This window comes from Coenobita brevimanus, chromosome 94, assembly GCF_032717465.1.
Source record: "Coenobita brevimanus isolate Jiangsu-jjx chromosome 94, ASM3271746v2, whole genome shotgun sequence".
Taxonomy (NCBI): domain Eukaryota; kingdom Metazoa; phylum Arthropoda; class Malacostraca; order Decapoda; family Coenobitidae; genus Coenobita; species Coenobita brevimanus.
This window is the reverse complement of record NC_137047.1, coordinates 32,212,662-32,225,662: the sequence shown is the minus strand read 5'-3', so window position 1 is coordinate 32,225,662 and position 13,001 is coordinate 32,212,662. Positions and strand designations below refer to the sequence as shown.

At 41.7% G+C, this 13,001-nt stretch overlaps 1 protein-coding gene across 1 annotated transcript; it reads left to right on the top strand.

Moving 5' to 3' along the window:
* The first annotated feature begins 590 nt into the window (after nt 1–590).
* On the top strand, nt 591–1,652 carry LOC145412879 (uncharacterized). The gene has a single exon (XM_080282677.1). It carries the CDS (start codon nt 591–593, stop codon nt 1,650–1,652), a length of 1,062 nt encoding a protein of 353 aa, XP_080138803.1.
* The last annotated feature ends 11,349 nt before the right edge of the window (nt 1,653–13,001 follow it).

The window sequence follows — 13,001 nt, the reverse complement described above, 5'->3', positions numbered from 1 at the left end:
TTGAGTGGCAACACTGACACACCCAGTCTGGCCTAAGGTAAAGTACGTACCCCTCCATAGACCCAAGCATAGCTTGTACGGGTGTTGCTAGGGAAAAATGCTCACATTTACTGGCTTTTACCGATAATTTTAAGGGCGAGGAATAATCACATTTATAATCATAAGCTAATATGTAGGACAAAATAGTAGGCAAATGCCAATACCAAAGTAAAAAAAACAAAACATTACTCACTCGCGAGCGGCAACACTTCCACACCCAGTCGGTGTCCTTGACAGCATAGCTTCCTGGTGATGACCTCGTGTCACTTCCTTTATGTCCTTTGCACAGACAGCATGGCAGCTCAATCAGCCCATTCCTCGCCTCTACAAAGAAAGGCTAAAGAAATTGTCTTCAATGTAAGGCAGTAATTTCAGGAGGAGAAGGAGAAGGGAGTAGTTCTTCAAGGCCTATCAAAGGTCGTCTCTCGTACAGCTGCAGCAACGAAGATTAGCGAGAGAGCAGTTGAAAAAATCTATAAAGATGCAACAGAGAATGAGAGATTCAATGTCCCAAGTTTAAGTCGCCCAAGGAAAGGAAACGTGTAGCACCAATGACCGATTTCTTTGATAACTTTAATGAAGGCGTGCTACGAAGAACAGTTCTGAGTTTTTATGAGAGGAAGGAAATCCCAACACTTGAAAAAATTTATGCAGAAATTAAGATCAATCTTTCGTATCCTGGCAGCCGTGAGACATTAAGAAGAGTTCTTAAGAAAATCGGTTTTCGTTATGCAAATGTTGATGGACGGAGATTACTAAAGGAAAGAGATGATATAACTTATGCACGGTGCATTTTCTTGAAAGAAATGAAGGAGCTTAGAAGTTCAGGCCAAACCATTGTCTACTTAGACGAGACATGGATCAATGAAAATTACTCTGTGTCCAAATGCTGGGTAGACAGCAATGCAAACAAGGCCGTGGGAGTGAGGGTGCCCACAGGGAAGGGTTCCCGTTTGATTTTGCTGCACGCAGGAACCAAAGATGGATTTGTTTCTGGAGCAACCCTTGTTTTCCAAGCAAAGAATGTAGGAGACTATCATGAACAGATGAATGCGGACACCTTTGAAAAGTGGTTTAAGAATCAACTGTTACCCAACATTCCATCATCTTCTGTTATAGTGATGGATAATGCATCCTATCACTCCAGAAAAATAGATAAACCACCAACTACTGCAACCAAGAAAGCGGAGATCCGAGAATGGCTGGAGAAGAAGGGTGTTACAGTGCCAAATGGTCTCCTCAAAGCGCAACTCCTGCACCTTGTGACTCGCCACATCGCAGCTGCCGATACAAACTACGTAATCGATAAGACGGCCTCAGAACATGGACATAGGGTTGTACGCCTACCCCCTTACCACTGCCAATATAACCCAATCGAGCTAATTTGGGCACAGGTTAAAGGCTACGTGTCAAAGAGAAATACGTTCAGAATTGCAGATCTGAAGCCACTCGTCCATGAGTCACTCAATAACGTCACGGCAGACAACTGGAAGAATGCTGTGAGGCACGCAGAAAAACTGCAAGAGGATGATGAAAAGAGAGATGTGATGATTGACCATTACATCGATTCTTTCACTATCACTCTCACATCTTCTGATGAGGATACATCATAACTCTTCTATCCTCTTTTTCGCACTTTTCTTCCTCATGTTTCTCTTCCTTCTTTTTCTTCTGTTTTTCTGCCTTCTGTGAGAGATAGAGGAATAGGCCTATTGGGGACACCTCTTAAAAAAAAGTGCGCCAAGACAAATACCTCAAGGGTGGTGTGGAAATGATGTCAAATTTACAATATATACAATATTATGTAAAAGAAAATATCCAAAATGTCTCTTGCAATAAAAGAGAGAGAGAGAGGGGCAGGAGAGGGGCAAGGTTGAATGCATTGTCAGCATGACGGGGGGTGGTGGTGGTTGGGGCACTGTCAGGCTGAGAAAGAGATGCAGGAAGGGGAAAGAGAATGAATGAATGAAAATCAATCATGGTACTGCAATAACGGGTCATCTGTCGCCGTATACAAAAAATGATAAATATCACTAAATATAACAAAACCAAATTAACAAATGAAAGCACAATTATAAATAACTTATAAAAGAATCAAAAGCACTCAGGGTGGCTCACATTTCCCGCCAGGAGAGAGAGAGAGAGAGAGAGAGAGAGATAACGGTAAAGAAAACGTGGCAACACTGTACACAGGTGCGGGCCACACCACAGCCGCAAATTTACGCAAGTCTTACTATAGTGCAGAGTAGTCCCAGGCCCCGTGGATAGGACCATGTGGTGGCGAGAATGTAGAGAGGTGCACCCGAGACCGTGAATGCTTGAACGATAGCGATGGGCGACGACAGCAGCATTTGTATAACTAACACTTTTAACCTAGGTAGAAAGTAAGGTACATAACTACAACACTTGAGAGAACATACATATAAACCCTCAGAGTGACTGGCTTGGTTATTTCGTGTGGGGGCTCGAGGATGAGAAGTTTGGATTGGAAATGTAGTAACTAATCCAAGAATACTGCTATAGAATCATTCTGGGGGAAAATCTAATGGAATGAATGTATTGCCTCCAACTCAACACGAGAGGGTGACATGCAAAATTGTAATGTGTGAGGGTAAACAGACAGTTTGGTGACTTTGGTGAGAGTGGCATAAGTTGGAGGTGTGAGTGGTTCATTATGGGCATATATATATATATATATATATATATATATATATATATATATATATATATATATATATATATATATATATATATATATATATATATATATATATATATATATATATATATATATATATATATATATATATATATATATATATATATATATATATATATATATATATATATATATATATATATATATATATATATATCCTGAACCGGAATAAGCAAGTAGAAGCACACTGAGGAGGGAGTCTTGCGATATATCACTCGTATGAGTTCAATGTACAAGGCAAGGTATTCAAGACGGACAAGAAAGAGAAGTCCTGCCTGGCCTCGTCAATGAGATAATACTTAAAATTCCCAGCAATAATTCATTTTGCATAGTATCTACACTCAGGTGAGCCTTCATCATGCTCTGAAGACCTAACTTAATTCCCGTATGACCAGCAATGATATCCGATGAAGCTAAATAAAGATTAAGAAAAGCTTCAGAGATGCGACCTTCGCCTTCCAAATGCAAGGTTCTGATAGGGAAAAGTCTAATTATTGCATGCAAAATACTAGCTGCCTTCTGCAATTTGATAAGTGCAGCTTGCATATGAGACATATCCCTAATGGTAATATCCAAATTCTGAGAGTGAGCATTCAGTACTTCACGCTTCTTATCAGACATCTCTTGAATCTGGCCCAATCAGACATGAATTTCGTCTAGCTGGCTCTGAGTTGCAGTACCAAATAATGCATAGCAATACCACCAACAAGATCAATTGCACCTCTGGGCCTACGACCGGTCATTGGTTCATCTGACAACAGATGCTCAACAGAATTTTTTAAATCCATAAATCTAATATCAAACTCACGTTGGAATGAAGCTAAGGTTTCCTCCAGTGATGATACAAGGAAGGATTATTGTCCATGTGATCTATATTCTATCTAATAGACTCAATAAGATCTTGTGCATTAAAAAGGGGTTTGTATAACTCGTATTAACACGATGGGGACCACATACTGGTTTCCTATTGAGATAAAACTGGAGACTGGAGAATAGATGAGGCCTGTTGGAGCAGGTTGCTCAATATGTGGGTGAATGTGTTGAGTACTCGTATTTCCCGACACAACGGCTGCAAGCAGCAAAATCTTCAACAGAATAACTTCAATGACTTAATCTCGATTCCTGTGTTTATAGTCTTCCAATCAGTGTGCTCTAAAGGTCTATCCATAACTAGAGGAAACTAGTCTATTGTCATATCTGATCTCAAGCTATACCTTGGAGCTGGGATTGCCTTCTCAAGGTCATATTAGCAGAGGACGAAACAAAGAGTCGGGGAGTCTACCTCATCCGAGAATTTCTCAGCTCAATTCACCTTACTCACTGTCTCGTTTCCATCCTGCTGATCCGGGTTATTTTTTTCCACTTCACCTTCATTTACCATGTCTTGTGTCTCTTGCATATCTTGCTCTTCCTGCCTATCTTGCATCTCCCCTTCACCCATATATATATATATATATATATGTGTGTGTGTGTGTGTATATATATATATATATATATATATATAGATATAGATAGATAGATAGATAGATAGATAGATACTGATATAGATAGATAGATGGATAGAAACATAGATAGATACTGATATAGATAGATACAATTTTTTTAGTGCAAGGAAGAAGGAACCAAAGGCAAGGAGCCCGCAAACCATTCCTTCCAAGAAAAAAACAAAAACAATACGAAAGAGAGCCAAATTCAAGATCCGTTCATTTCGAGATGCCTAGACACACTGCATTTGCGAGACTGGAGATCATAGGAAGTAGGATATACAGACAGAGGGAGAAAGTTCCAGAGTTGACCTGTTGTATAAATGAAGGACTGGGAGTAACGATTAACTATTGCATTAGACTCAGAGTTGGACAGAAAAGGGAGGAGAGTTCGTTGCTAGATGTGTGCTACGCGCCCGTCGTAGTGGTAGAGGGATGCAAGCAAACAGTTCAGAGGACCAGTGCCCATTGAAGTAGCAATAGAAAAGATAAAGATGCAAGAGTGCGGCGAAGAGACAGAGGTTGAACGGAGCCAGTAGGAGAAGGAGTTGACGAGATGAAATGCCTTTTACTTCACCCTATTGAAAAGAGCTGTATGTGGGGAGCCTTCCCACACATGAGAGTTGTACTCTACACTGGGGCGAATAAAACCCGTGTATAAGGTTAACAAGTGTGTAGGGGTAAAGTAGGTACGGATAAGGCTTAGCACACCTAATCTCTTGGAAGCAGATTGTACAAGAGATGTAATACGATCTTTCCAAGTTAAGTCCCGAGAGAATAAAACCCCAGTTATGTTTAAGAATGATGCGAGATTAACATGAATATTATTAAACATTAGTGGGTACTCCTGTGGAAGATTTTGTGGGGTTCATAAGTGTAAAAACTGGGTTTTTGATGCATTAAATACAAGAAGATTATTTTTACCCTAGTCAGAGATACGAGCCAAGTCAGACATTAGGTGTGCCATAGCCTCATCCCTTGTTTGTTGACGTAACTGCTGAGGTGGACGCTGAGAAAACCAATGGAAAGGTGAAGGGTGGAATCATCAGTGTATGAGTGGATAGGGTTAGACGTACAGCTTAGAATAAAAGGAAGAGAGCTGGTGATAGGACAGAGCCCTGAGGAACACCACTATTGATAGATCTAGGAGAAGACCGATGGCCATCTACAACAGCAGCTATAGAACGACCAGAAAGGAAGCTATTGTTGAAGGCAGAGATAGGATAGAAACCGTAAGAGGGCAGATTTGTGCCAGACTCAATCAAAAGCCTTTAAGATGTCAAGTGCAATGGCAAAGCTTTTGCCAAAGTCCCGAAAGGAGGATGACCAGGAGTCTGAAAGGTAGGTGAGAAGATCGGCAGTGGAGTGTCCCTGACGGAACCCATACAGACGATCAGAAAGTAGGTTATGATAGGAAATATGCTTTAAAATTTTTCTGTTAAGAATATACTCGAAAACTGAGCAGCAGGATGTTAAAGCAATTGGACGATAGTTGGACAGGTTGGGAATGGTCATCCTTCTTTGGGACTGGCTGAATGATAGCAAACTTTTAGCAAGAAAGAAAGGTACAAGTTGATAGACAAAGGCAAAAGAGTTTATCTAGGCAGAGTGTAAGCACAGAAGCACAGTTCTTGAGGACAACAGGAGGGACCTTATCATGCCCATATGCCTTGTTAGTATTGAGGCCAATGATGGCAGAAAATACATCAGCTGAAGACACTTTAAAATCAGCCATGAGGAAGTCACAGGGGGTAAGTGATGGAGGAACAGGACCAGAATTGTCTAAGGTGGAATTGGACGAGAAAGTCAGAGTGAAGAATTCTATTTTACCAAGAGAAGAAATAGCTACAGAGCCACCAAAGCAGAAAAGAGGAGAGGAGGAGGAGGAGGTAAAATTGTTAGAAAGGTTTTTGGCAAGGTGCAAGAAGGAGCAGGAAGAATTCGAGTTTGAGAGTTGAGAGCATTTATTACGGATGAAGTTATTTTTAGGAGAGCGAAAAACAGACTTAGCATGATTCCGGGCAGCAACATAAAAAAGATGTGGTTCAGGGGTCCTTGTTGTGGACAGCATTAGAACAAGCGTGATTAAACCAAGACTTTCTTGTATTAGCCAAAGGATATGAGAAAGGAATGTATGCTTCCATGCCCGAGAGATTAACCTCCGTAATGTGCAAGTCACACTCAGATGGCTCCCGGCCATGGAACCAATAATCATTCCATGGAAAATGAAAGATGTACTGCCTGAAGGCCTCTCAATCAGCAGCTCCAAAGTGCCACAATCGACGTTTCTTTCAAGGGTCCACAGGCTATACCAAAGCTATACGACAGGTTAAGGTAATAAGGTTGTGATTGGAGGAGCCCAACAGAAAGGAATGATTAACAGTGTAAGCAGAAGGATTAGCTGTAAGGAAGAGGTCAAGTATGTTGGAACTCTCTCCAAGGCAGTCAGGGATACGGGTAGGGTGCTGTACAAGCTGCATTAGGTCATTAAGGGTAGAAAAGATGTAGGCTTGTTCACCAGGTGGATAGTGAAAGAAGAGGAGAGCCAAAGGTGGTGGTGAACATTGAAATCTCCTAGAATGGCGATTTCACAGAAAGGAGAAATGGATAGGATGTGTTCTATCATAGAAATAAGATAGTCTAAGAATTTTTCATAGTCAGTGTAATCAGGGGATAAGTAAACAGCACAGATATATTTAATCAGAGAATGACAGGAAACCCGAAGCCAGAGAGTAGAGAATTCAGAAGAATCAAGTTCAGGAACACGAGAGCAAGATAAATCGTTGCATACATATACACAACAGCCACATATGGCTTTGAAATGAGTACGGTATTGAGAAAGTAGGAGGATACAGAAAAGGGTTTGCTATTAGTTGCCTCAGACAGCTGAGTCTCAGGTAAAAAGTGAGGTTTAGATGAGGAGAGGTGGTGCTCAACAGAGGGAAAGTTAGAGGGACGGCCACGAATGTTGCAGAAATTAAGAAGTGAGCCAGATAGTGGTTCCAGGCAGCGTGCAGAGTCGTCACCGGGAGAGGGGCGGATGGTGGGGGCATTTATGGTCACCCCCCCCTGGGGAATCTGGGGTTTAGTTATTATATATATATATATATCATGGCAAAAATTCGTGCATCCCTAATTTCACCAGTCACTAAGAATCAGTGTACTACTACTACTACTACTATTAAAAAAAACTATTTATTTTATACTTAATTTTCATTTGTTAAGGATATTTGCAATTTCTATATAAATCAGTGTTTTATGGCTTGTTTCGGTGTAACATCTTTGTTTACCAATCTATCACTGGCCGAAACCGTTAATATTTGTATAAACGACTTATTTGAGGGAGTTGAGTGTGTCAGAGGGTTTTACCGTGATCAGTTTAACCCAAGGTGTTCCGTCGACGTTCTTTAACGTCCACACATTTTGTCACTGCCAATCCCGTCGACGTACATAAATGGGAAAAAATTGCAAGGTCCCTGATTTGCACAATTTTCAATTTTTGTGAGTGATTTTTGGTACGTATACACGTGACACCTTCCTCTACAAGATGCCAGGCAGGGACAATGCCTTACCCAGCATGACCTCCTCTCCCTCCCTGCACGCCATTGTCTCAGCAATTCACCTGTTATCAGTGACCTGGCCAGTAAAGCCATGTCATACCACAGTAAGAAATTCAGGACCAGAGTGATTCCCCAATCAATGACAATGTGGAGGACAAACTTTACATAGCATTAGAGGAAGAAACAGTCAGAAATGATGATCAGGTAATATGGCAAAAAAAGGTCAGGTATGGTGATGAGTTAGTGAGTGAAACAATACTTATAATGCCTATAATACTATAATACTGCTTGGAAACCAATATACTCTCGTACTACATATAAATTCGTACCAAGTAAATAAATAAATACCGTTTATTAGTGGTGTGAAATAGTTATCCTCCCACAGAACTCGTTTTCTTTGGTGCCAGCCTGTTAGAAAACCCAGTAAAGTAAGGAGGTACTCCTACCTGTATCGAGTATTTTAAACCTCAGGTGAATGATTTCTCTATGAATTTTCAATGTTTCTCACCAAAAGTGGAGGTTTGAGCCAAAAAAAAAAAAAAAATCCAAAAATGGTCGGGATTGGGGGAGTCAGTGATGGAAAAGTGGTCGGGATGGGGTGGGTTAAGGAGTTATTAAGGTCAGCACTAGAGGACACAGTATTCATGTTTAATGGTAAATTTTACAAGCAGTGTGACGGTGTGGCAATGAGATTCCCACTAGGCCCTACATTAGCCAATGCTTTTTTGTGCCATTATAAATCCTTATGGCTTGATAATTGTCCCTCTTTTTTTATTTCTTTACTTGTCCGACTCTGTGCAAAGGCTTCAGGGCCTATTTCTCGGGGACAGTGACCTATCCCAAGGCCCAGTAGTCCTCCTACACCTCCACATGTCACCACTTCGGCGCTAACAGCCACCATCCATATTGAGTACATGCTAGGGCTGTCTCATATAGGATTGGTGTATTGGTATTAGCGGGGGTATTTTTACGACATGTCGGCGGGTCATCTGGTAGATCAGGAAAGTCTGCTTCTAGGAAATTCAAATCCTTAAACTGCTCCCTGCCCCAGCCGGGATTCGATCCTGGGTCCATTAGAACTGCAGGCCGCCTCTCTACCTTGCTCTTAAGCCTCTGTTTTATCAAAGATATATTGACAATACGTTTCTTGTTTTTAAGTAATCAGAAATTTTCCCTCTTTTCCTTAACTATCTGAATGGTCAGCACCCAGTTATTAAGTTCACCTCAGAAACAGAGTATGAGAAATCTCTACTATATTTGGATGTTAGGATATCCCGCTGTACAGGTTGGAAATTAATGCCAGTAATATTTTTACACCTTGCACTGTAATATCCCATGTTTTTATACATTTTTACGCTAATGTTGTGTAATATCCACATCGATTCAGTGTTTATTTTTTTCAGTTGAACGATGACACTTGAGACTAATATTTTACCAGTGAGTTCCTAAATATTTTGTGATATTTATGCACACTTTTAAAAGAAAATATCATAGGCAGTTTAAAAGTTCATTTATTGTTTCGTTCATTCATTCATTGCCAGACGCCATGTATCCCAAACGGGGTGGCCAAGGGCTTAGAGTTAATTGTTTTACAGGGAGGGGCACTAATCCTCCACCAACCCCACTTGACACATAGGGATGCCAACAGCATCTGGTGTTCCCAGGAGGTCACCCATCCAAGTACTAACCAGACCCAACGTAAGGATCCCTAAAGGGAGAAGGGAAAACAAGATGCCAGCCAGTGTGCCAGATACACTGAAATTTCCCTGTTTTGGGGAAATCAATTTGCTACAGGGAAACAGGGAAGAAAATTCAAAATACACAAAAATCTAGGGAAATTCGAAAGATTTTGAGATTTGGGAGAGAGAGAGAGAGAGAGAGCAGAAGTCAGTGGAGGTATGAGGGGGGGGGAGGTATTGGCTAGGGGTGGTAAGGGGGGCAGGTAGGGTAAGTTGAGGTCCAGGGGAAAGGGATTACAGATCACGGCACAAGGACGGAGAGAAACAAGGGACAGGTGAAGTGGGAAGTCCTTAGGGAGAGGGAAGGAATGTTGGGTAAGGAAATATAGGTCACAAGGGGAAAGGGATTGCCGATCCCAGTACAGTTGTGTGTGTGTGTGTGTGTGTGTGTGTGTGTGTGTGTGTGTGTGTGTGTGTGTGTGTGTGTGTGTGTGAAGGACCCAGTATTCACAAACCTCAAAGCTTCAGATCCACAAAATGTTCTGATGAAAACTTTCTCATCTATTGCCTCATTAGCGGCTCATTTCGGAAACCTGGTGCCTGAAAATGACAAATAAGATAGACAGTGAGTGGCTTTTATTCAGAAACACAGAACTGAATGTAATACAAATACACGATATTAGTGCTTACAAATTCTGGCAAAAAATTGGCGACTTGAAAAAAGGTGACGATACACCATTATTTCCACTTGTTAGAAATTTAATGAAAAAATTGCCGTGTTTGCCTTATTCAAGTGCAAGTGTTGAAAGGGTGTTTTCTAAAGTGAACCTAATGAAAACCAAAGTTAGAAATTCACTGAACACAGAAGCATTAAATGGAATGCTTTATGCCAAGAAAACTTTTGAAACTTCATCAGCTTACAACTTTGAAACAACACCATTCCACTCGGAGCTTATGACAGCTGACATGTATAAAACGAGTGAGAGGGAAATCAAGGGCTAAACAGGGACATTTTGTTGGTGAATCTAGGGAACTTCTGGCAGCTTGATCTGGCAGCACTATTTTGCCAGCTCTCTGTGTGTTTTGATTTGTGAGGCGCAGCACCGCAGCCTCCTTCCTGGAGCTTTTCTTTCTTCTGGCCCCTAGTATGAGTTAGAGCATCAACTTCTGTTCCCCTAAAAGATTTAATTGTATTTTGCCTATGTTAGTAATGTTTTGTAAGTGAACTCTGCCCTAGAAACTGTTAAATATGAGAAGAATACTGAGCAGCTCTCTCTGTGTGGGAGAGGAGAGACAGAAATCAGCTTGTGTCAGCATTTTGACTCCCTGGGGTAAGGCTAAGTAGTCACGTACGCCACCATGATACTAAAATGTGTGTTTTAATTATAGAATAAGGTGACGAATCCTTATCCTATGCAGTATCATCCTAGCACTTAAGAGGTTAGGGTGATCAAAGGGCGGCTGCATTATCTAATTCCTTGGAATATTCCTATGTAAAGTTTTATTTTTTTCACAAAGTATAATACTTTTATCTCATTATTTTGCTTGAAACTAACTGAAAGTTCTAACACTTTCATGGGAACAAGCCTTGGAGCAAGTTTTGGATAGAAGTCTGGGAGTGGACTTTATTCAAGTTCTGGCAGAGTATTTTACTTCTGACACTGGGTCCAGCATAGCCATTGTCTGTTTTCTTATGCAGTATCCAAGTATTGCCCAGGCCTGGAACAAGTCCAATCTCCCTCGTGTCATCTAGTATGTATGGAGAAGCACCATGTAAATAAAGGACCAATCTCTACAGTCAGGGTGTTTCGTCATCCTCCTGCACCACCCTATTCTTCCCAGAAAACCTGAAGGGTCAACGCTACCAAGTATATTTTATACCCTTCTTCAAGTCACAGTGTGGACACCCATTTAAGTTAGGTCCATTTATTATTTTATTTTAGAGTGTAGTACCCATTATTATTATTCCTCAAATATTTATTCTCTTACTTTTCCTTAATATAAATGTACTGGTCTCTCATTATTTTTTTAAAGTGGGATTTTGCTGGTTATTTTTCCACCAGTACTTCTGTTGACCAGTACACCGCAATGACCATGGTTTTGAGTGTAGCCTATATCGTAAGCCCACTTTCACTGGGCTTACCACAAAATATTCATCATTTGTCACTTAAACCAGACAGAGAACTGAAGTTCATACGTAACATGCTTTTTAATAATGGTTTACCCTTTAGATTCATTGATTCGTGTATAGGTAAGGCCCTAAATTAGATATATAGTCCTAGACTCACCCTTATGAATGTACCCAAAGATGTAGTATATTTTCCCATTGTTTACTCTGGTAAATTAAGCTTGGAATTGCGAACCAACCTAACAAAACGGTTTCGTGTGTTCTACCCACAGACAAAATTTAGAGCTATTTTTGGACCAGGAAGAACAACTCAAAGTTTGTTTAATTTTAAAGACAGAATTCCTAAGGAACTTGCCTCTTCAGTAATTTTATCACTATATGTGTAATAGCTGCAAGGCTACATATATAGATAAAACAAAGAGGCATCTTAGAACAAGGATAATCAAACATCCAGGCAGATCAGTTAGGACAAGTTACTGTGTATCAAAGCCACTTCACTAAGCAATTTGTCAACATGCGAGTGACTCAGATCACCGTATAATTATGGAGAGCTTCACAGTTTTAAGTAGGACATTTTGGGAGATACTTTGACCTGACATGGGAGAAACCAGTCGTGAGAAAGCAACATCGGAGGGAGATGGCGTGTAAGGTAGTAGGCCAGGTCTGATGGTACCATGTCAGGAGGGCTTATGGTTTCCTGACTCGAAGGGACACGGGGGAGATGTTTTTATACATTGCCACTCCATCGTCGTCCCCAACTCTGCCCACCCTGTGCCTTCAGTTGCTGCTGGCGAGGTGGTGCGGTTTGTGGTGGAGGAAGATCCTAAGGGCCCTGCAGCTGCCTCTGTCACCGGCTCTGTACACCAGGTGGTGCAGGGTTTTCCCCATGCCCTTCCCCATCGTCGGCATCATTGTCAGCCTCAATCTGCTGCTTCTGCCTCCTCTGCCTCTACCATCGTCGCCATGTGTGTGGAGGTTCCCTTGGGGAGATTTGGCAGTTTTTGCCCAACGCCTGCCCATCATCTTCCAGGCCAATGGACTCCCTGCCATCTCCATCCCTGAGTTTTTTTCCTCCACACATGTGGTGCAGCGGAGGCCTGGGAGGGGAGCTCCTCGTCGTCGTCGTCGTCGTCACCCTAGGCCCTCTTCGACCCCCACCTCCTTGGTCCTGAGGATGCTGCAGCTGCAGCGCTCCACTCCCCCGACGACGATCCAGCTGCCAGGGCGTGTTGTCTCCCGCCAGTTTGCCTCTCAGCCCATACCTGAGGTGCCCATGGAGGTTGGGGATGTTGCACCCTCTTTGCCATCTGTGGTTGATGCTCCTAACGCGCCTGTCTTCCACGGTAACTCCTGCTGTGCCTCCTCCTCCTCCATCAGTAGGACAGGCATCAG

Excerpts from the sequence above, each read along its gene's own strand:
- LOC145412879 (XM_080282677.1), top strand. The coding sequence starts at position 591 with ATGACCGATTTCTTTGATAACTTTAATGAAGGCGTGCTACGAAGAACA.